Source organism: Erigeron canadensis, chromosome 1 (genome assembly GCF_010389155.1).
Source record: "Erigeron canadensis isolate Cc75 chromosome 1, C_canadensis_v1, whole genome shotgun sequence".
In the NCBI taxonomy this organism is placed as follows: Eukaryota; Viridiplantae; Streptophyta; class Magnoliopsida; order Asterales; family Asteraceae; genus Erigeron; species Erigeron canadensis.
Genome location: NC_057761.1, coordinates 36,753,460 through 36,777,376, shown reverse-complemented (window position 1 = coordinate 36,777,376; position 23,917 = coordinate 36,753,460). Strand labels below are relative to the sequence as shown.

General features: G+C 35.0%; 3 protein-coding genes and 2 long non-coding RNA genes across 7 annotated transcripts; 1 reads left to right on the top strand and 4 right to left on the bottom strand.

Annotated features, from left to right (window-relative positions):
- Positions 1–127: 127 nt before the first annotated feature.
- Positions 128–4,030, bottom strand: LOC122591390 (nucleolin 2-like). Its single transcript, XM_043763665.1, has 16 exons — positions 3,926–4,030; positions 3,695–3,835; positions 3,483–3,578; positions 3,248–3,376; positions 3,096–3,137; positions 2,690–2,776; positions 2,468–2,590; positions 2,140–2,244; positions 1,842–1,886; positions 1,649–1,734; positions 1,461–1,575; positions 1,185–1,276; positions 849–933; positions 666–757; positions 250–554; positions 128–156 (listed from the first exon to the last, which is right to left on the bottom strand). The coding sequence occupies exons 1-16, from the start codon at positions 4,028–4,030 to the stop codon at positions 128–130; spliced, it is 1,677 nt and encodes a 558-aa protein (XP_043619600.1).
- Positions 4,031–4,213: 183 nt separating this feature from the next.
- On the bottom strand, positions 4,214–4,672 carry LOC122586063. The gene is made up of 3 exons (XR_006321861.1): positions 4,599–4,672; positions 4,417–4,512; positions 4,214–4,251 (listed from the first exon to the last, which is right to left on the bottom strand). It is a non-coding gene; the product is annotated as an uncharacterized LOC122586063 (long non-coding RNA).
- On the bottom strand, positions 4,671–5,416 carry LOC122586064. Its single transcript, XR_006321862.1, has 3 exons — positions 5,335–5,416; positions 5,113–5,167; positions 4,671–4,744 (listed from the first exon to the last, which is right to left on the bottom strand). It is a non-coding gene; the product is annotated as an uncharacterized LOC122586064 (long non-coding RNA).
- A 5,060-nt stretch (positions 5,417–10,476) lies between these two features.
- LOC122603344 (protein FAR-RED ELONGATED HYPOCOTYL 3-like) lies at positions 10,477–16,719 on the top strand. 3 transcript variants are annotated; one of them, XM_043776038.1, is made up of 8 exons: positions 10,477–10,627; positions 12,633–14,796; positions 14,885–14,941; positions 15,297–15,365; positions 15,454–15,522; positions 15,639–15,707; positions 15,790–15,837; positions 16,301–16,719. In XM_043776038.1, the coding sequence occupies exons 2-8, from the start codon at positions 12,676–12,678 to the stop codon at positions 16,355–16,357; spliced, it is 2,490 nt and encodes an 829-aa protein (XP_043631973.1). In that variant the 5' UTR covers positions 10,477–10,627; positions 12,633–12,675; the 3' UTR covers positions 16,358–16,719. The 3 variants fall into 3 exon arrangements, with proteins under 3 accessions (XP_043631973.1, XP_043631957.1, XP_043631965.1); XM_043776022.1 differs by having other exon boundaries at positions 15,775–15,837; XM_043776030.1 differs by lacking the exon at positions 10,477–10,627 and having other exon boundaries at positions 12,453–14,796; positions 15,775–15,837.
- A 917-nt stretch (positions 16,720–17,636) lies between these two features.
- Positions 17,637–22,052, bottom strand: LOC122607935 (protein PAT1 homolog 2-like). The gene is made up of 5 exons (XM_043781016.1): positions 21,652–22,052; positions 21,260–21,405; positions 20,448–20,504; positions 20,208–20,283; positions 17,637–20,120 (listed from the first exon to the last, which is right to left on the bottom strand). Exons 1-5 carry the CDS (start codon positions 21,674–21,676, stop codon positions 18,136–18,138), a joined length of 2,289 nt encoding a protein of 762 aa, XP_043636951.1. The 5' UTR covers positions 21,677–22,052; the 3' UTR covers positions 17,637–18,135.
- Between the last annotated feature and the right edge of the window lie 1,865 nt (positions 22,053–23,917).

The following is a 23,917-nucleotide window of genomic DNA, read 5'->3' as shown; positions in this document are numbered from 1 at the left end:
CTTACTTGACTTCTGAACGCTTCAAATCCATAACCAAAAGTATTAAACATGTAACTTCAAGACTTCACATCACACATGTATGCACATGAATGATGGCAACCATCAATATTAAGTGAAATTCTATCTTTTAATCATCACCAAAAACAGTCTTCTTACCTGCAAACATAGTGAAAGATTGATCAAATTATATGCATAAATTTAAAAAGTATCATACCAAAAAAGCAAACGAAGCACAAAATAAATGCATACCTGTGGCAACTGATGCCATGCTTGGTTTGCTAGGTCCTCGACGGCTACCATCTCCACTACCCGGACCTCTGCCAGTACGATTTCCCGGACGTCTGCTACTCGGACCTCTGCCAGAATGACTACCTGGACCTCTGCCTTGTGGACCACCCCGACCTCTGCCACGATTATCTACATCTTTGTTGACATTAACCCCATCTTTTGGCCTAGCCTCCTCCACAGTTAGTGTGCATCCTCCCAAGTCAGACCGATGAAGTTCCAGTGCTTTTTTGAATCCATTAATATCTGCAAAATCAATATAAGCGTACCTGCAAATATATTTATTACAAAACATATTAGTGCGAAGGGCTCACAGAGTGCCATTCAAATGCCCATTTTTAACATATGAAAAAAAGGAAAAATAAAAAAATAGCACAAACCCTCTAGGAACCCCAGACTCGTAATCTTTTGGTATAGACATTCGTGTTATGTCTCCACAGTCGCCAAAATGCTGTCCAAGATTAGCCTTGATCTGCAACAGAAATCAATTCAGCACACTAAGACTTGAATTTGAAGATTATTGGGAGGTTATCCTTTCAAAAAATTTAGATAACTGAACTTACATTATCAAGACTGTCACTGGCATCAAACCCACGCACATATACAGTCCCCTGAACCTGTTGTCCTTTTCGGAAAGGCTTTTCGTTGCTACGATCATAAAGAAATAAGATCACAATCACAAGTTGAGTATCTTACGACACTAGAGGACTATTGTCCCATATAATTGTTTGATGTTTAATACTTATATAAGATTAGTGTGCCCGGCTCCAGTACTACAACATATATTATAAATATTTCATGATACTTCGTATCAGTTAGTTTATACATAACCTTGGGCGAGCCATTCATAGGTAAAAACAGAAAGAAATCACCACCTCCATATGAAACTATATTCGTACCTCCGACTACCAGGAGTGAAAGCACCCCTTTCCTTTGCTAAATCAAGCCTTACTGGACGACCTTCTAGCATCTGATTGTTTAATTTGAGAGCCTAGAAAAGATAAAATATGGTTGTCACTAATGACATGCTGTGGTAATGTGACATGAGAAAAGAGTAAAACAGGCAACTAAAGAATGATAGAACCAACTGTCGTTCAACATTATCACAGTATATGGAAATATTGTTAGCTAAGATATGCATAGCTAGAGAAGAGGGGCTTCAGCACAGAACATACCTTCTGAGCTGCTTCTGCAGTGGCAAACTCAACATGTCCATACCCAGCAAACTGGTCATCTCTAATGGCAAAGCGGACTTCAACTATTTTACCCGCATTTTTGAAAAAAGTCATCCTGTGGCATCATGTACTAGTCAGGAATCAGGAATGATATATATGTAAATGCAATTGCAAAAGCGAGGACATACACATTTTCTTCCTCAATTGAGTAGCTTAGATTTCCCATAAACAAGGTCTTGGATCCTGTGGCTTGAGGGGTAACTGGGGCTTGAGGCTGCAGTTTTCATGTATGTATTAATGCATTTAAAACTTCATCTAATAACAAAATGATACAATATATATATATACACACACACACATATATGAATGTATAACACATACCGTTTTCGGTGTTGATGGAGCATCAACCATTTCCACATCAGTGCCCTACACAAGTTTATACTTTTATAAATCCCTTTACTGCAGAACTATGCTAAACTAGTGATAAGTGAGTCAATTCTTTTAATTTGTGCATATGTATATACATAGACGTTCAAGCAATATGATCATTGATATAAGTTATTTCATGATTTATACATTTAATATGTAGAATACAACCCAAAACCTGAGTTTTTTCCTTTTCGTGCAACTTGTGTTGTAACAACAAACAATGATAAAAAAAACTTTAAACAATTCTTACACTTCTATTTGGGGTTTTGGATGGAAGTTTTTCTTCCTCAGAACTATCATCTTCTTCAGACTCCTCATCAGAACTGCTGCTAGTTTTTTTTGTATCTTGTTTAGTCTGCCATATTAGTCACATAGTTAAACAGATGACAACTAAAGCCAATCCTTGGTGCAAACCATTTAAATTCGACCCATGTGCTTATATCAATTTGGACTATGTCTTGCCTTTAGTGGGCCAAACAGTAAGATAAAATAATAATAAAAAAGCTGCTAAGGCGAAAACAGGTTGAGTAGTGATTAAGCCCACTCAGCCTGCTACCTCTAAGTACACCATCACCTACCTTTTGCACAGGCTGCGGCTTAGATGGCTCTTCATCAGAACTCTCGTCTGAAGTGTCCTCAGACTCGCTGCTCTCCTCTTTGGAGACATTTATGCTGGATTTTACATCTTCTGTAATTGATGGCTGTATAATAAACATATTAGATGCATGATAACCGAAACAGACATGGCATCATCACAGGTTGAAGAAAATCAGTGGCAAGAATCTTAACAAAACAATAACCTTAATCTTTTTCTTCTGAGGCTCTTCATCATCCGATGAACTATCTGATGAACTTCCTTCTGAGCTTTCCTCTTTAGCATCAGCTTTCTACTCGAAAATAAAAAGACAAGAACCAATGGTGTTACAAACCGTTGCAGTGGAAATTTCGATCCACTTACCCAATCATATTTGGATCAAACGAGTCAAAAGTGACCCAAAGGGTACTTTAGTGCAAATTACCTCCTAAATTACTTCATTTCATGTAACACTGAATTAGATTAAACTCACAAGTCTTTTCGTCAACACGATCATACCAATAATTACCGTTTTTTACCCATTACACAACCCACCCAAGTTGTCATGTCTACTATGCATACAAAATAGCTAATGTGTTTCTATCTGGCTGGAGATGACAGCGGGAACACACCTTCTTGGTTACAGCAGGTTGCTTAGAGGGTGCCATTTCAGCCTGAAAATTTCAACCATAATCATTGAATCACCAGAAATATACATCTCTGCTGAACCCTGTAATTCAATATTAAAGTTTTACAATTTAGAAAAAGGAAAAATCTGTAATACCTCTTCATCAGAATCATTATCATCCGAACTATCTTCCTCTGAATCATCACTTGTCTCCTCCTTGACAGCATTAGAGTTGGTTTTAACAGTGGTTCCCAATTTTGGTTGAGCTGTCACCTTGACGTTCTTCTGCATATGAATTTAGTTTAACTCAATGGGAACTTTGTTTAAGCTTCTAAGATGAAAAATGACACAGCATTGCAACAAGTGAAAACAAATATACATGGACAGGTACCTCTTCTTCATAACTCTCACTTTCATCTTTCTTCACAGAGTCGATTTTAGCAGCCCCGGATGGTGACTTGTTTGGTTGCCTGGTAACCTTGGCATCCTTTTTTTACATAAAATTTATTTTAACTCAACTTATTCATAATGTTGGAGACCGAAATTGATGATCTAAAAAACACAACAAAGAGAACTACAGCTTGTATATATGGAGCTTAATACCTCTTCATCCGAGTCACTTTCCTCTGATCCACTCGATTCAGAACTCTCACTTTTTTCTTTCTTTGCAAAAACCGAAGCAGACCCATTTTTACTGGTACCAGATACAGACTTATTTGAATGGGTTACCACAGTATCATCATCCTGAACATATGCAATTACTCGTTAGATAATATGATACCACTATGATTAGCCACTAATTGCTGATTGTGAGTTTCAAAGAATACGACTTACTTCATCAGATGAGTCAGAAGAGTCACTGCTACTTGACTCCTTAGCAGGTTTCTTTACAACATTGGTAACTTTGTTGGCCGCAACCACAACCTTTTCGATCATCATTATAGCGTTTCAATAAATGGTATATATAGGTTGTACACCAAATCAAATATTCACCAAAAGAGAGATATTGTATAATAAAAAGGCAAGAACTCAAGTTTACAAAATTATACCTTCTGTTCCTCCTCGGACTCCGAAGAACTGCTTTCATCTGATGAACTGCTTTCTACTTTCTTTTTATTCTCATTTAGAGTCTTATTGTCACCCTTCTTTTTCTCAACAGTCTGGCCAACATATTCATTCGTTCATTTAGTCATATTGTAAACGCAGTATAACTTGAGTTGTGAATGTATAAGTGATCTTTACTATATGCAGTTCCAACTTTAACCCAAAATATATACTACTAGATTATGAGATAAAAGTAAAATTTCGTTATTAAAAAATCAAACCTTCTTCTGTACTTCCTCCTCAGACTCTGATGAGCTACTTTCTTCTTTCTTAGATGTCTTCTTTCGCTTTTTAGTTTCAACCTTCTTTGTAACAACCTGTACCCCATTGATTAATTATTAAGCTTCTTCTGCGGTTCGTTTTATGCAAAGAGAAAAAATTAAAAAATCTTAAGATGGGACACCTTCTTTTGTTCCTCCTCAGATTCGGAAGAACTGCTAATTACTTCTTTCTTAGTTTCCTTCTTCTTAATCTTCTCTGCAACCTTCTTTTCCTCCATCTTCGGCTTCTTTACTTTCTTCTCAATCATCTCCTCTGCATCCCTCTTGCCTATACATACGAAATTAAAAATATATCGATTAAAACACATACAACATAAGGAGGCAGTACGGTAATATTGATTGATACCGATCATAGGACCATCTATACTACTCGTATTACGATAGGTACTCGTATTAGTTAATCAAAAGTAGCAATTAGGTGATTAGCACCCTATATATGGATCACTACTGAATCAGAACCCATAATTAAGTTTCATTTAATTAACTTGTATGATAACTCTAATGATCGATATAATTATACTAATACTAATTTATAATAATGTGAATAATGAGTTTAACCAGAGTATATAACACTGGCATAATATATATATAATCCATGTATATATATTCAAGAAACAACAAATTAAAGAGATTTACCGTTTTTCATGGTTTTAACTTTTCGGTCTTCAACAACCGCGACAGCTGAATCAGCCTATAAATTAAAAACCAAATATATATATATATATTAACTTCTTAATTATGATCACAGATATATACATGCATGCAGAGATATATATGTACAACAACGAACAGAACAAAACAATATATATATAATATATAATAATATAAAAAGTAGATATATGATGAAAAGTTATGTACTTTTGAGGTGGACTTGTCGGCTGTGGTTTTACCCATTCGAAATCGAACGAAAGGGTTTTGATGATTCAAAAATCGAATTTAGGGTTTTAGCGTGGTTTGCGTACGTCGGGTGAGTAAGGTTTAGTAATTCTTTTAGGGCGCGTTTGGTTCACATAATGTTTTTGGATGGAATGGAATCTATTGAAGAAATTGGAATCTGATGGAATGGAATTTGATAGAATGTTTTTCATTTTTTGAAGATTTAAGGGAGAGACGGAATGATATTCCTTCCCCCATCCCCATGGAATGGAGATTCCATCAAATGAGGTAATGTTGACATTCCAATAGAATGATATTTCTTCATCATTGAGCAACCAAACGCACTAAGAAATGGAATTTAATTCCAATTCCATCAAATTCCATCAAAATATACGAACCAAACGTGACCTTAGAGATCGATCGAATACGTATGTATATATAGATTTTGGTTTTACTGTAACTTTTTATTTTATGGGACCTAATTTTATGTTACAGGGCCGTGTAGGGTTTCCAAAAACTATAAGTCCATCTTGAGAGGCCCATTACTCTAATACAATTGTTTACACAATAATTTTTAGAGTGAATTTCCTACATTAATCACATCAATAACAAATACATTAACTCAAACTAGCACGTTACTTGCGTAATACAACGATAGTCGCGACGGCGACAATGTGGTGATTTTTGAGACTGTTGGTGGTAAATGACGCTTTGAGTGGTGTAGAAAATTGATGTAAAGAGTTAATAAAGATATTTTAAAAGATAAATTATTTATGGTTTAATTTAAGCATTAATACTATGGGAGTAGTGTAGCTAAAAATATTTTAAAGAGTGCTAAATGAAAATATTACATATTTTTCGACTTTTTGAAAAATAAAGTATTATTTTCTTTATAGATAATATAGATTAAAAATACCAAATATATACTCATTATAAATAAATGTAAAACTATTAAATATACTAATTTTCAATGTAATTCATTGATGAGCATTCATTTTGTGATAATTTCCCCCATCATAAGGTCACATTTTAATGTCTAAATGAATTAATATTTCAGAACTATTGGTACTTAATGGATTCGATATAAATGTAGGTTCACGGAAGATGTGATTGAGATGAATGGCATCAATCAACTCAACATGAAGACACAATGAGGCAATTCGGGAGCGAAACAAATCGAGAATGCATAGGAGCTGTCAGCGCCGCTGGCCCATCACCTGAAGGCCTCAGCGCCGTTGGAGCCCATCTCCAACGCCGCTGGGCAACCCAGACCCAGTTACGACTTTCAGCCAATATATACTACAAGAAACCTTCAAAAACAAAAGAGAGAGCAGATTCAGCAGCCAAGTCGACACATGCAAACCCTATGTCGAATTTTGCAGATTCCAAGGAGGCCAGTTTTTACTTTGTAGTTGGTAAACAATGTCTTTCATCTTTTTAGACTTTGTTATTCCTTTAATAATGTGGGGCTAATAGGCTTAATACTTGTTTGGATCGATGTGATCATGTAAACGTTTTTTATCTTATTTTATTTGTTCGATCTGTTGGATTGTGTTTACTGTTTATCTTAGATCCATGGTTAATAAGTTCTTCATATTATTATAGGTTCTATATCTGCATGTATTGATTTAACTCTGATGATCAGTCTATAATCATACACTAGTATTAATACATAAAGATGGAAAACACTAATCGGTTTATAATTAGATGTAAAAGGTAATTCAGTTCTAACAGACGGATCCATAACCATCATAATTAAAATAAGTTGAACATGATGCTTAACAATGTCAGACGCGATTGAGTGACATGGGAACATGCATTGTGATCATCGAAGGGAATTATTATTTGGTCATGGCTTAAGAGTCGGGTATACTAAAAGATGGACTAGTAACACAAACTTGGGTTATTAATGCTTATTTAATGAATCTAACGAGAATTTGTTTAAAGATTAGTGTGAGTCTAAGGACAACACTAGTTACTTAGGCAAAGTGAATCTAACAAGAATATGAGTCGTGGTTAAGTTTTCCAACAGACTAGCAAGTAGGTAGAATGGTAATCTGGTCGTACCATGAGATCAGAGATGCCAAACAAATATTTTAATTTAATTACTGATGTTTGATTTTCAATTCATTTTCTAGATTTAACCGAAGCTTATTGCTAGACTAAGCGGTTACGACTTCTATTTTACTTTTATTTTCGGTAGTTTTGATAGGAAATCGTGACAACCCCCAACCGCTAGAATTACACATATTATTAGTGTTGAGTCAAACTGATATAAAGATTCGAAGATGACAACCACATTCAAACTACTTGAATCATTGGTTTCTAGGTTGGATACTTGGATCAGCTTGGACGTGTTCCAAGCTGAGTCAGCCCAAACACCTTCAAATAAAAGAACATAATAAAGAAGATGGTTCTTTTTCATGATGCAAATGATTAAGAAGTACAACACTTGGTCTAAAATCAAAGATAGAAGACTGAGGATAGAAGACCAAGCTCATAGGTGGAAATCAGCTTGGTTCTTGAAGATAGCTTGAAAGAACTTGGAAGATCAAGATATAACAAGTGTTTTGATGCTTCAACAACAACTTTGGATAACTACTACTGACAATAAAGGAATCAAACAAGTACGAGGTACATTCATGTGAATTGTCTTTGGTTGTTTCAAATTCTATGAGGTGTTCACTGTTTCATTGGGTGCGTGGAAGTGTCTAGGAGACAAGAATTACAGTGTCACTATCAAGCGGGATCATTTGTGTAGAACCATTAGATCAAGAACACGTAGAAGCAAATGGACAACATCCAAGGCTTGGCTTATGCCTATATAAACCTCCCTTGGTGCATCATAAAAAGTGTGCTTTCCATTCATCTAACTCTTACAACGATTAGAGCTAATCAGCTTGGATTCGTGTTGTGTTCTTATAATCAGCTTAGGCTAAGTAGAGTTAAATAAACTGAGTTGTAACTTGTTTCAAGTAGTTAGATTCCATAGGCGTTTCCATTCCACAACTACTTGTAATTCTTTTATAACTTAATAAAAGAATAAGTTGAAAATTATGACTTGTGTTAGATTTCACTTTTTCTTAAATGTTTTATGTTTATTGTTCACCCCTTTACAACTCCACCGATATTCCCTTTGGGGCCTATCAATTAGACTAGGTAGTGCAAACGTCTATGCGAACGATCATGTACTTACCATAACACTATCTACTTTCGATCGGGTTCACTGCTCGTTAGTGTGTTTTGTTTAGTATCTACTTGTACAACATTTTATAACTTTAAAACTGTAATATTTTTTATAATTAAAAATCATTTTGTTTTTCAACTAAAAAGATAAAACACATCATTCATACGTATTTATTTTAAATGTATAAATATAAAAATTGTTCATTTTAAACAATAAAATATCAAATATGTCCAAAATAATCATATGTCACCACAAATCTGTCACTACTATAGCTACAACTATCGTTGTTGTCACTGATAACACCTACACTGTCAGTGATAAGGTGGAATGAAACCCCATTTTTCAAAATTTTGCAACCATTTTGGTTGCTCACAATACGTGTGAGATTTATTTTATTTGAAAGTCATATTTTGTAAGAAGTTGAAATGTGTATATCTTTATTAAAATTTTTCGTTTAATATATAGAATAAAAAAAAGTAATGGAGAGAACCCTAAATACCCGTTGACTCGCCCCCTTTTAATATAAAATAATCAATTGAATTAATCTATCAATAAATAAAAATGTTAACTTTGCCCGTATGGACTTAAATTTTTATTATATATATATGGATATTAACGACATCTTAGCAAGCCCCATAATAAATATTTCATTCTTTTAAGTTTCATTTTGACTCATACCCAAAATCGCTAGTCATTATAATCTAGGCTGTCTCCTACTCCAATGTTACATATGTCATTAAGCGTTTTTTAATATATGAAAAAAATAAATCATTTTGGATATTTTAATAACTTAATAAACCTAAAAACATATTCTTTAACTATACACAAATTATTATATAGACAAGCAAAAATGAGCATATTTAAATGTTATGAACAAATAATGACAATAAATATGCTAAAAAAAATCCCATTAAAGATGACCTTATAGCAAAATAAACTCCTAAGTTTTATTTATTTCTAACGGTCAACTAAGATAATGTTAGGTTCGTACATGCGCCCCAATAGTCGAAGGTACGCACAACCTCTCAACTATTCCGAACTCATGGAATTAAACCCCTAACTCCACATTCTGAGAAAAACCTACTAACTTGTTCACCAGTAAACATGACAACGAATTAATGATAGACCTTCATTGGAAAAATCAATGTCTACCAAGTCTTGAACACAAAACTTCCTAATCTACCACTGAGTAAAAGCTCAAGGACCACAGTTTTGTTTGACACAATTTTTTCAAGATCTTTTCAGAATCTTAAGTTTTTTGTCTTAAACTAAAAGCTCATATGATATTAAAGGTTTTGTTTGGATGCAACTAACTTTAATTTTTATTTGAGTGAAAAAACTCCAAAATAAAACGCTACTTGAAATAGCGTTTTAGAAGCTTTTAATTTGAATTAAGTTTTTAATTTTTAAGCAAATATGTTTTAAAGTTGCAAGCAGCAAGGTTGGATCAAATGGTTAACATCCTTGCCTCTGGAGACATAGGTCATGGGTTATATCCTCATCGCTTCCTTTTCAATCTTTATATAGATACTGGAAGCAGCCTCTCTACACCGTCGTGGTAGGGTAAAGTTGTCTACATCTTAACCTCCTTCATACACCGTCGAGGTTTTGGGATCCAAACCCGTGAAAGACGGCACTGGGCATTACTTACTTTATGTTTTAACACTTATAACTACCACACTAAACACTAATAAATAAAATTTCTAGCTAATATTTTTGTCAAAAAATATAACTTACAGCTCAATAAAAAACTACAACTCGAACTCTCGAAGTTACAAGAAACAACCACAGAATTATTTGCCAAACATACCTCATATCCTAAATTCCTAATGTCATTTTCAATGGTATGAGCAACAGAGCCCACGGGTTCGCTCCATAGTCAACGGTCCACGCTTACGGCAACATTGTCATAACGCAGGTGCATCACGCGCCACAAAACCAAATCTGTAAATCCATCAAGCGAGTGAACCCCAAATACAAACCCTAAATTCAATTTTAATAATTAAGTACGTTGGTTCATCCACTCGCTCAACACCCTCGCGTGGATTTCCCAGATCTATCTATCTATCTTAACAACAAAATTTCCAGGTATTCCTTTTCACATACTATATACACACACATATATATATATACTGATATATATATATACTGATATATATATATATACAGACATACACCCCTCTTTTCTTTTTCCATCTTTCATTTCAAACTGTTTTCAACACACAAAACCCATGAAGTATATAGTTTCATCTTTTCATTTCTGCTTTCAAATTTGTTAAAGTTTTGAACTTTATTCTTGGTTTATTAATATTGAGCTGAAATGGGTTCATTTTGTTTGGTTTTTTCAACATGGGGTTAGTCAAGATTCATGGGTTGTTTTCATTTTGACAGATTTTGATATGCACTTATGTTTTTAGGAGGTGTTTGGGATTGCGTTTTCAAAACGGCGTTTTGAAGAAGCATGTCTGCCAAACACACTTTTTTTAGTAGAATTGTGTTTCCTTTTAAGAAAAATGAGGATAATCACTTGTCTGCCAAACACTGTTGGTAATAAAGATTGTTAATTTACTCGAAGGGAGTTGATTTAGATTGTAAGGATATATGTACCTTTGAAGGGCCTGCATTTTCAGAAGCGGACCACTTTAGAACTTTTATGTGAATTAGAATCTAAAGCAGTAAAGCTATATGATTATTATTTGAATATCCAAGGAAATCGTGTAACAACATATAAAGTTTAGTAGTTACTTTTGTTTAAGACATGACAGTCACTAGGTGTGAATGTGCCGATGAACTTCATAGGTTTCTTTTTGTATATGTCTTCATTGATTTTTCATGTTAGTATATGTATGCAACATACCAACAATGATCACCCGTGTTAACCCTACATCTATTTTAGGCTTGACTATCTGCAAAGCATCATCTGTTTTTAGCTCTAGAACGATAGGGCCCTTAATTCTGAATTCCATTTTTGTCTTTGAATATTCATTGATTTCAATGATTCTTCGTATTGCCATATTGGATGCATTTATAGTACTTTTACTTGCCAGGAAAAGAATTTCCAGGATTTAAGTACACCTATAAAGTATGGCCTTCTGTTTGAAGGTTATCTTATGACTATGATGTTACTAAAATCCATGCAAGATCAATGGTTGCACTTGGACTGCTTTTAAACTTAAGTTTTTCACTTTTCAAATGAAAAGACGGGGATATAGTGTTCATGTTGCCTATTGAATGTGTGTTCTATGATTCTATCTTTTTCTTTTCTTTTTTTTTTGTTGCAAGAGGGATATAATCTGCTAAGGTAATCTTGTCTACCCTGGCAGTAGTCATTCCGGTTTTCTATGATTTCTGTTGGGCTTAGCTTCAATGTTGTTATGCCTTATGATTCTGTGTTCCTTATTTGACATCATCAATTAAAAGAATGTAGATTTGCACATATTGCCCGGCAGTTAAAAGGTCACATTTTTCACCATGATCTGTGTTGAAATGAGGTTTTCATACTTGTATGGAACTTAGTTTAAGCCGATAGCCAGAGTAACAAATGCTACAAATCTTAACTTTTCTATTAATTTGGTTCCTTGCTTGAAATTACAAGTAGAAAGATGGCCAGCTTGGGTAATGGGCCAAACTAGCAAGTTTTAGTGCAAGCCAAAGCATGCCGGCTCCATCCACATGTCATTTTTACTTCATTTTTTGAGTTCTAGAATAGTTAATGTGTTATATATGATCACAAAAAGTAAGGTCTTTAAATACAATCTATGATTTCTGGGTAAAGTGATCTGGGAAGTTTTGTGTCTGAATATACTTTAGATGGCTGTCAATGTATTTGAACCTTTTCTTCTCTAGTTAAAGCTTTTAAGTTGACCCAATAGGCATAAAAATAAACATGACCAAATTGAGCTCTTGTAGGCCAAGGGGTCACAATTTTCACATCTGCTTGGGATGAGCAAGAACATCTGACATTAATAATCCAAAATTTTGATAATCAACATCGATCTATTAGGCTGAAAGCTTAGCTATGTGGAGCTACTCAACATTTAGATAGAAATTTTCAATTACTTTTCTTCGTTAATTTCTTCATCGTCTCTTCTAGGTAGCAACCGGAAGGATTAAGTGAAAAACCTTAAATTCGTGCCATGGATATTAATCTTAGGCTCCCTTCAGGAGAACATGAGAAGGAAGAAAGAGAAGAGTCGAGAGAGATAACCATTATGATGGACGACGAGCATAAAGTGCACAGTGAAAATGCTTTAGGCCAAAATATGGCTGTAAATACTCAGTCCGTTGATATAGTAGACTTTAAGGATGACATAAATCTCGAACCTATATCGGGTATGGAATTTGAATCACATGGGGAAGCATATTCCTATTATCAAGAGTATGCAAGATCTAAGGGTTTCAGTACAGCAATACAAAACAGCCGTCGTTCAAAAACATCACGGGAATTCATCGATGCAAAATTTGCTTGTTCCCGATATGGAACGAAAAGGGAACACGATAAATCATTCAACAGACCCCGTGGTCGACAAGTAACCAATCAGGATCCTGAAAATGCATCAGGCAGAAGGTCATGCTCCAAAACCGACTGCAAAGCAAGTATGCATGTGAAAAGACGACCTGATGGAAAATGGATTATCCATAGATATGAAAAAGATCATAATCATGAACTTTTACCTGCCCAAGCTGTCAGTGAACAGACAAGAAAAATGTATGCTGCAATGGCACGCCAATTTGCAGAGTATAAAAACGTGGTTGGTTTGAAAAATGATTCTAATAATTTATTCGATAAATCCCGTAATGCGGCTCTAGAAGCAGGAGAGTCGAACATTTTGTGCAAATTTTTCTTGCAGATGCAGAGTTTGAATTCAAATTTCTTTTATGCAGTAGATGTAGGTGAAGATCAACGGTTGAAAAATATGTTGTGGGTTGATGCAAAATCCAGGCATGATTATGTCAACTTTTGCGATGCTGTCTCATTCGATACATCATATGTTAAAAACAAATATCGAATGCCACTTGGTCTTTTCATCGGGGTGAATCAGCATTATCAGTTCATACTCCTTGGATGCGCGCTTCTGGGTGATGAAACTACGAACACTTATTCGTGGATTATGCAGACATGGCTGACTGCAATGGGTGGACGGGTGCCAAAAGTTGTAATAACTGATAAAGACCCGTGTATAGAGTCTTCTGTTTTACAGGTGTTCCCGTCTTCAAAGCACTGTTTTTGTTTATGGAATATAATTGGCAAGATTTCTGAAGTTCTTAAGCATGACAATTTTATGGCCAAGTTTGAAAAGTGCATTTATAGGTCATGGACTGATGAGCAGTTTGATAAAAGATGGTTCAAAATGGTGGACCGGCTCGGGCTCAAAGATTCAGATTGGGTGCATTCATTATACGAAACCCGGAAACAATGGGTCCCAATTTACATGCAGGATGTTTTTTTAGCGGGAATGTCAGCACTTCAACGATCTGAGAGTGTGAACTGTTTCTTTGACAAATATGTACATAGAAAAACAACTGTACACGAGTTTATTAGACAATATGAAGTTATTATTCAAGATCGGTATGAAGAGGAAGCAAAGGGGGATTCTGATACATGGTATAAAGCACCAACATTGAAGTCACCATCACCTTTTGAAAAACATGTGTCGGTTATATATACACATGCGGTATTCAAGAAATTTCAAGTTGAAGTTTTGGGTGCGGTTGCTTGTAGGCCTATAGCGGAGGCAACAGAAGATATGATCGTACCTTATAGGGTTTCAGATCATGAAAAAAATTTGGATTTCAGTGTTTATTATAACCAGTCAACATCCGAAGTATCATGTAGTTGTCGTTTGTTTGAGTTCAAGGGTTTTCTTTGTAGACATGCATTGATTGTTCTCCAAATGTGTGGGCTTTCTACCATCCCGTCACAGTATATCTTAAAAAGGTGGACAAAAGATGTGAAAAATCAAGTGTTAATATCAGAAGGATCTGAGGTCTTGCCATTTAGGGTTCAGAGATATAATGATTTATGTCAAAAAGCCATTAAATTGGGTGAAGAGGGATCGCTATCTCAAGATAGTTATAATTTGGCAATTCGTGCACTTGAAGAGGCTTATGCAAATTGTGTGTGCTTGAATAACTCCAATAAGAACCTTACTGAAGCGGGAAACTCAACTGCCCCAGGTGTTTTAAGAATTGAAGAAGATAATCAAAATAGAAATATGCGTTCAAATAAAAAAAAGAATCCTATGAAGAAAAGGAAGGTTATAAAAATTATCTATCATATTTATCATTTTATTATATGTTTAAGCCCCTGACAGTATTATTTATGATTTTTTTTTCTTGTTGTAGGCAAGCTCAGAACAGGATGTTATGACTGTTGGAACCCAAGACAGCTTGCAGCAGCTGGTTTACCTTCTATCCACATTCTACATTCTTTTCATATTGCATATATTGTATTAGTTATTGCAAGTTGTCACATTGAGTTCAGCTTCTATCTACTTTGCATGGTTACGTTGAGTTTAATGGAAGAGAATTATGCATATTATAACAATGAAAATTTTGAACAAGATTTGAAAATGAGACAGCCAAATCAGTCATATACGAAAGTAATAGGATTATATTTATATAGTATTTTAATATCTTAATTATTGTATGCATGTTCTGTTATAATAATTAATAATGTTGAAGCATCTTTATACAACTCATTTTCACCTGAGCATAGTTTGGTTGAATTTATTTTCCTTTCATGTGACTTTTACAGGACAAGTTGAACTCACGGTCAGTGGCTCTAGATGGTTATTTTGGAGCACAACAAAGTATGCAAGGAATGGTAAGGACTCATCTGTAATCAGTACATATTCATGCAATCTCATAATAGCAAAGTGTTTATAATTAAATATTTGTGTGATTTTATTCAGGTTCAGCTTAACTTGATGGCACCTGCAAGAGATAACTATTATGGGAATCAACAAGCTATTCAGGGGCTGGTACATTGTTTTATATTATGATTATGAAATGAAGCATGATTTAAATTTTAAATTTCTATTTACAGTATTTTGTTACATATATCTCTGATACGGAAGTTTTCTTTCCCTTTCTATAGGGACAGTTGAATTCAATAGCACCAAATCATGAGGGCTACTATGGTGCTCAGCCGACCCTTCATAGCCTGGTATGTTAATCATGATTTTGATTTATTTGTGATGGATGTTAAATCTTGTGATATAAGAGCAGCTCAGCATTCTTGTATGCAGGGACAAATGGACTTCTTTCGGTCACCAGGGTTCACATATGGCATTCGGGTTAGTATCTCGCTGCCTTGTTATTGCATTAGTTTAGAGGTAATAATGGGTGGATTAGGGTTGGGAAACAGGTTGAAATGGTTGTCAAAACAGGTAATGTTTATGTATGCCGGATTGAGTTGACCCAAACATCTGCTGTCCAAATTTCTATATATAAGTCAAGTATTGTCTCAAACCGGATTCCATAAATTACAGTATTCAATGATCATTTGATTATCTGAATAAATAATGGTTTTGATGGTTTTATCCTTTAAAAATGCATGTTGGATGCCCTTATATCTGTTTGTTCCATTTTACCCGCTTTTTAATTCTTGTTTCACCCATTTGACCTGCTACTAAACATACTCTTGAATTGCCCAGTTTATAAGAGAATAGGTCGAAATTGCCACATCTACACCTTAATTGCTCAGTTGCATTATGAAATACACAAAATATATAACATTTCACTCTTTTTCATTGGTAGGAGGAACCCGGTGTGCGAACCACCCAATTGCATGATGATGGGTCTAGACATACATGAGTTTGTTTATTTGCCAACCAATAAAGTTTCTCATCTACCATGGAATCAGATTGAAAGGAGTACACTGGACTTGATGGGAATTTACAATTTTACCTAGTGGACCGAAACAATCACCACTACAAGGTAAAGAGGATGGTTTGAGCATCGTCATCTTATGTGTTAAGGAGACCAGATTGGAGAGTGTTATATCCGAAGCTTTGTTGTATCGTATTAAATAGTGTTTTCCACAGCAAGGTTGTGCTAATACGAGTTTTACATGAAATGAGTATGTTAGTATCGGCATATGTAAACATTTAGCCTTTGTAAAAAGGTGTTGTATTACAATTATTATGATTCAAGTTAGATATGTATGTTTCTTTAAACTTGTTTCTTTCAACATTGATGGTTAAATTGCAAGTCCAGTGTTACATCTAGAGCATGTAGATGTATAATCTGAGGTAAATTTATGTGGCATCTTTCAATATTGGTTCATTGGTTAACATACGCAAGCCATTTGGATTTTCTTATATGTAACGAGTTAAATAGGTAGCAAGTGTAACTTTGTAGATGTTAAATTGTTGGGTTAATTGTCTAAAAATTCTATTTATTTTGTTCCTTTTAAACCATTGAAATTTTTTATTTCTTTCAAGGTCATTAAAACTATAACATTTGTCCTTTTAAGTCACTTCGTTGAATGACATCATTTTGCTAACAAAATGGATGGCCTAAAGTTTTAATAGGGACACACTTTAAAATTTTAATAACCGAAAAGAGTATTTGAAAAGTACAATGCCTTATAATAAGGGGACAATTGATAAGGTATGATTGACTTGTAAGAGAAAAAAAAAAGTTCAATGATTTGAAAAAGATAAATAAAAAGTAGATAGGATTTCTAAGCAATTATGAGATGTCTATGAAGCAGTATTTGGTTAATGTGTGCATGTAATTTTATCACTCGTCACATGATTTTTCCCACAAGCAGTTTAAATTTTATCCTTTTTGAAAGTAAACTGATGATATGAAACAAATATTCTGTTGTATATGCTTCATTACATATGTGCTTGGGCACTTTCAACTTCCACCATCATCCACCCTATGCATTATTTTTTTCCATTCTTGTGCATTAATCATTAATATTCTGCTACTTTTGATGTACAAGAGCCGAGTCCACTTCTAGTTGAGTTTGCAATGAAACCAACCAAATATCTAATATAATACTACTTTATTTATTCCATTCAATGATTCTACACAAGTATTTCCTCTGAAGATTGGCTACTATATACATTCACACCTCAAACTATGTTCTGGATTCAAACATTTATTTATTGAAGTAAACTATCTATTGTTGTCATGAAAATTAATAAAGTTTCACATGACTTTAGTGTATGCTACTCGTATGATATAACATACCCCACTCTTACCACCAATAAGAAAAAACAGTAAACGCAGATAATACAAACTTTCAGAACCTGTACATGCAAGTTTCTTCAAGATAACAGATATATAAAAGATTATTTGAAGCAACCGCACCTTAAACCCCCACCCAGCAAACACCATCTATCCAACCCCGACCTACTGGGGGTGGCACACGCATGCTCACACACGGTATTTATAATCTAAAGCATATAAACCATCATCCATGACAAACTTCACCCACCATAGGCCCATAAAATCACCTCTAACTGGCAGATAAGTATGTATTAGCAACTCCCCTAATTTCTGAAGGTACAGCAGACCTTTGTGAGCCAATCAACAATTGGCATAGCCATTAACCACCATTAGATAATACCCATCTCAATTTACCCTCTTACAGATTCAGGAGCAGCCTGGCCACTGCCTCTATGACCGCTGAATTCACCAACATGTATTGACCTGTGAGAAAAGTCGACCAACATCTTCCTCTGATTATCATTTGTATGAGGCAGACTAGCACGAAGAAGCTCCACCGGCATTTCTCTACTAATGGTCTTTGCAGCTTCAGATAATACAATCTCCGTGCTTGGTGAAACCTGCGCATACATAGCTTGCACCAAACTATCATACTTACTCAAACAATACTTTGTCAAAAGCCCGAAAAATGCATCAAATGAAGCCTGCCAGAGTGTTGGATTTTGCAAACCCGAGTTAGCACCGCTTAAGAGCTGAGTAGCTCTTTCTAGAACTGACTTAAGAATAATGGAAGCACCATCGCCGGCTGGACTACCAAGCGGGCGTAGGGGCGGTTGTTCTGGAGAACAAACTACAGCAGCAAGACAAGCACTAAGAGAATTAAGATCCATTGCACTGATACATGTTTTCACTATCTTTGCTAGTGATGTAACCGTCTCAGATGCTTCATGTTCAGAAGGAAGACCACCAAATAAAAACCGTAAGTGACGAAAAATGGTCATGCATACGATTCGTGCAAGTTCACTACTTGGTGAGAGAAGTTGAAGATATCTGGACATCAACTTTCGACCCTTGGGGAGAGATACAACCCGTAAGAACACAATATCGTCTTTAGGTGCCAACCCGCTAGAACTTACCCCTAGTGGGTCCACAAGCTGAAGTGCCGCCGCTAGGCCTTCTAGAAGAATTTGGCGCCTTTGCCTCGCCTGAGAACCCCCATCTTGAGGCTGAGTTGATTGCAGAAGACGATCAATGTCATCTACATCAAGAAGTACACATAGGCCGTCTTCAATCATGATTCTGGCAGCAAGCATCGGTTCTTGTTCCAGTGGTTTCTCGGATCTTTTTTCAGAACCGCCATCACCCGAACCAGATGGTGGGTCAACGTCAAGAAGCGGTTGAGGCCTACGAATGAGAGAAAATGAAATCCTTCCATGAGAATCGACATTGATATGAGGTTGGGAATCTGAACTATTACGGGATCGGTTTGAAGAATCCCTGAGGTGAGCTGGGCTGAAACGGTGTTTGGATGAACTCTTGGCAAGACGAGCTTGGTGATAATAATCGTTTATATAAGGATCATTGCTATGTGTTGCAGCATGCTGCATATTAAGAATACCCTCAATCTCTTCCGCTGACATGTACTTGGATCTGAATTGTACCCGACATTTGTCAGTCTTCTGATTGCTACTATCCGAGCCCTGACGGGATATACGTGCACTGTGTTTACCCTTTTGTTTCGGTCTCTGATCTCTTGTATCAGCTAACCCATATTTATTTAAATGTAATGCATGTGAAGGAAGTGAATCATATAGGTAAGGCTGGAGTGCAAACGGGCTCAACGAATGCTGACGTAGAGAATGTGGTGACATTAGATGCGGTGATAAGAACCCATTTTGAAGCAACTTTTGTTGATAACTGTTTGTTAATAGTCCAGCATGATCCACATGTAAGGTGTGGTTAGCCCATTGGTTTTGGGCCTGAGCATACTGGTTTTGGCTTAATCCTGGATGAAGCAGTTGACTTCGGTTCCCACCATAGCGAGAGACATTGGGAACAGAACCTAAAGGTGAGAGATTTGGTTCGGAAAACGGCATCTGAGGACTACCCAAGCCAGATGAACGGCTTAGATGTGAATGTTGGCGAGGCGACGGAAGGTTATTATGGCCACCAGGAGAAAAAGAAGGTAATGACGAGCTCGGTACCAGTAAAGGTTCGGAGAAGAATTGGTGTTTCTCATGAGGGTATGATGATGCACGGTACAACGGTTTAGGATCTGGGAGATGAGACTGTGAAGACCATCTCCTGCTTCCCTGGCTGCTTTCAGTGTCAGAAATATGTTGATCTAACCACTCAGGTAAATCTCTATCTTGTACCCAATCAGATGCAGATGAACCTGCAAGAAATTAATTATTAAGCTATTAAATATGCGAACCTAGAATATAACATGCAAGTAAAACACTACATTGAGATGTGTACTCACTTTCCCTCGAAATAGATCCTGACCCTCGATCACCAATAACACCAGGATGTCTAGGTCCGCTAACTGATCTGTTTATCTGCAACAGGAGGCATTTTTATAACACACAATCGGTGAAACACACACACACAGAGTGGAGAGTCTTGAAACGGACTTGTGTTTCTTAATAAAAGAAGTCAAAATCTTGATAAAGACTTTGACAGCCACCCAGACTGTAAAAAATATTTTGTGATAGAAGCTGACCTTTGAAAATATTGTTGTCAGATCATCTAATTCCAATAGGGATCCCATACCAGGTTCCTGTTGAGATAAGAAAATAATAAAATTCAGATACATAATATCCCTTATGACTGCCAATTCAGAATCTGCATTAACAAAGCCAGATACAACTACTGGACAAAGTGTAGTCAACTAGTCATACAATTATACAAATTGCAAAGTTACCACATAAAGCAGCAATGGACCGTGTCTTCTTCGAATCTCAATGTGTAATCACAAGCATTTATATATAAACATCAAAAAGATAGAAACATATCGCAAATTATAAGATGCACATTGTGTACACTAACAAACCAGCAACTACTTATATCTTACCATATAATAATTTCATTTGTTATTGGCCTGCACGTAGAAGAATCTAGTTTCACATATACGTTATCACTTATCAGACCAAGTTAAATAAATAAAACAAACCAACTGTTAACTGAAAAGTATTGCTCTTCTTCCAAAAATGAATATCTCTTCGTTATTTTTTGGTTTCCACATACGCATAAAACATATCTATAACTTACTGTTTAATATATAAGCAATTAGTATTCAAACATTCAAGTATTCAAACGAATCCGAATCAATCACAAGCATAGTAACAAAAGACGTTCAGTCCAACATCGAGCTACATCCGACCTATACTTTTCATTCACTCAAGCAGGCCTAATTTCATACCTCATTATTCAATTCAACTCATATAGCATCTATAAACTACAAATAGCTACATATATCCACGAAAACCGAATTACTACATATAACAACGAACAAAACGCTTTTTACGGTTTTACCTCTTCTCGGTCAAACAAATGGTACTCATCATCAGCCATTCCAGTCAAAGTAGTATCATCATTTTCCTCTAAACAACCAAAATCAGCTTTTTCCATACTTTTTTGCCCAAAAAAAGCATATTGTGAAGCGTCAAACACTTTATCATCTGCAGACACACACACAAAAAAAAAAAAAAAAAATCAAAAACATATCAATAATAAAAATCCAATTCTCCAAAAACAACATATGCATGTATACATATATAATAATAATAATAATAATAATAATAAAACAAACCCTAAATAACAACGGAATAAATATATACATATATACATATAGATAGATATAGATAAAAACAAGAGTAAATTGAGATTGAAAAAAGAAACCCTAAAAAAAGATTGAATTTTGTTACCAGGGAAAGAACCAGATCTCTCCATGAATGGAATGGGAAAGAATTGGAATTAGGGTTTGGAGAGGGAAATTAGGGTTTTTGAGAAATGAGGGAAATTTGATAAGGAATCGGAATCAGGGAGGTAAATTGAGGTGTAAACATGAAGAAGCGTGAAGCATAAGCAGCCGGGGGGGATTGAATAGAAGAAAGAATAGTGGTGTTGGTGGTTGTAAGTTGTATAATGTAATGTAATGAAGAAGGTGTGTGTTTGTGTTTATTTGTTTAATTAATTTTGGTGGTGTTAATTGAAGTGGTGGAATCAAGGTCGGAACGCAATCATTTTGTGTTTGTACCCTAAAAAGATATTGTAAAGATTAGGGATTAGGAAAAAAAATAATCCCGTCGTATCTCGAACACCTACCGGTTGCGTCTCTATTCTATATTTGAAAATGGCTATTGAAATCTCGATCAACATTCATTTTTGGTGTTTTCGGGATTAAGATTCTTGTAGTTTGTGGAATTTTTCTTTGATACATCGAGATCTATATGTTTTGGTGATTTTCAGGACCAATACTGGATGATATTATCTTATGCTCATCGTCAAATGAAGACAGGTGAGAGTTTTATTTCATCTTTAGGTCTAAGGTTTAGTCATGTTTTGAGATTAGTCTGAAAATAGTTAAAAGATAAAAAAAGGTTTCACTAGACGATTATATGTGAGTCAAAATTGTCTCATTATCTGTAAGCAGAGACGGTATCAGAAAAAATTTTCAGAGGGGGCAAAATTAAAAAATCCGTGAAATATAAATATAAAAGGGGTCAAAATGTTAAAAACCTATAAGAAATTTTTTAAAATCGATAAAAAATTTGAAAATACATGACAAAATCTAAATTTTGAGGGGGGCAATTGCCCCCTTTGCCCCCCATGTGGTACCGCCCATGTCTGTAAGTCATCCGAATAAAAAGGAACTTGTCTCAAGACAATGATGAAAGTATACATATTGGAAAACTTTTTATTTACTCATATCAAATACGAGAATGGTACCCGCGCGTTGCGGCGGTAATGGAGGTGGCGACGGTGGTGGCGGCGACGGGTGGTGGTGGCGGAGGAGATTGGTGGTGGTGGCGCCGATGAGTAGTGATTTTTAATCTATCATGTATGGTACATCATGCAATAGAATATGTAGATTGTTGAAACTGAAAATCAATATTGAAATTTTAATTTTAATGTTGAAAATAAAAATAAAATTGTTTTATAATATGGTATAGATAATGATAGAAAGCATAAATTACAAGTGTAGAAACAAAATGATGTGATCATGAATGGGTTTGGTTCGTTTTTTTTTAAATGTCATATAATATTCCATTCGGGAAACATAATAATATATAGATGTTACAGGTAATAAGAAAGTAATAAAATATCGAAAATTTAAGAAGGAAATACTTTTGGAATTTCATGCTTTTGGTCTTGTTTTAATTGAGAAAATGATATGTATGAGTTGGCGTTATAGTTACCCGATCAAAGGGCTATCACGAAAGATAGTAAGGTACCATTTTGCGCACAAAAATTGATATCCTTAGAGATATTAACATTCTTGCAATGTTGTCAACAAACTCATCAATATATAAACACAAACATAAACAAAAACATTCATTATTTAAACCTCATACTTTACTAAAGAACACTCTTATAACAAAACAACATGATCGCTTAATTATCCTACTCGCAAGTTTATTTCATAAGAAAAGAGGATTTGAATTCATGCACATAGGGATGTGTGTGAGATTGGTATCGTTCTGTACCGATCTAGAAAATCGCCAAAACATGGTACTGGTTATGGTCTCATTGAAATTTGATACCATTTTCCAATTACATATCTGTGTAGATTGTTCTCAAATCACGTGAATCAGTAATATGGTACCACTTTCTGGTATCATAATAGATTTGATATTACTTTTCGGTACTAGACTTAAAATGATACCAAGATGAGACATGAACTTGGGAAATTATGTTCATCATTAGTGACAACTGACAACCAACTTTTTATATAATATATTGAAAATCAAATCTTCGTATAGTTCTTAATCTTGGTAAGAATATCTACATAAATTTCAACAGGGCACATTATATTTCTTTTTCCACCTAAGTGAAACCCCAAGTTGGTTTAGTTGTAATGAATACCTAAGTGTCCAACATTATTATTATTATTATTATTATTATTATTATTATTATTATTATTATTATTATTATTATTATTATTATTATTATTTTTTGAAAGAAATGCAT

Coding starts and splice junctions, on each gene's coding strand:
- LOC122607935 (XM_043781016.1), bottom strand. CDS start 21,676: ATGGAGAGATCTGGTTCTTTCCCTG. Junction 20,505..21,259: donor ATTTGTTTGACCGAGAAGAG/GTAAAACCGTAA, acceptor TTATCTCAACAG/GAACCTGGTATGGGATCCCT. Junction 20,284..20,447: donor TGACAACAATATTTTCAAAG/GTCAGCTTCTAT, acceptor CTCCTGTTGCAG/ATAAACAGATCAGTTAGCGG.
- LOC122603344 (XM_043776022.1), top strand. CDS start 12,676: ATGGATATTAATCTTAGGCTCCCTTCAGGAGAACATGAGAAGGAAGAA. Junction 14,942..15,296: donor AAGACAGCTTGCAGCAGCTG/GTTTACCTTCTA, acceptor TGACTTTTACAG/GACAAGTTGAACTCACGGTC. Junction 15,708..15,774: donor AGCCGACCCTTCATAGCCTG/GTATGTTAATCA, acceptor AGAGCAGCTCAG/CATTCTTGTATGCAGGGACA.
- LOC122591390 (XM_043763665.1), bottom strand. CDS start 4,030: ATGATGATCGAAAAGGTTGTGGTTGCGGCCAACAAAGTTACCAATGTT. Junction 3,377..3,482: donor GTGAGAGTTATGAAGAAGAG/GTACCTGTCCAT, acceptor ATTCATATGCAG/AAGAACGTCAAGGTGACAGC. Junction 3,138..3,247: donor ATAATGATTCTGATGAAGAG/GTATTACAGATT, acceptor TGAAATTTTCAG/GCTGAAATGGCACCCTCTAA.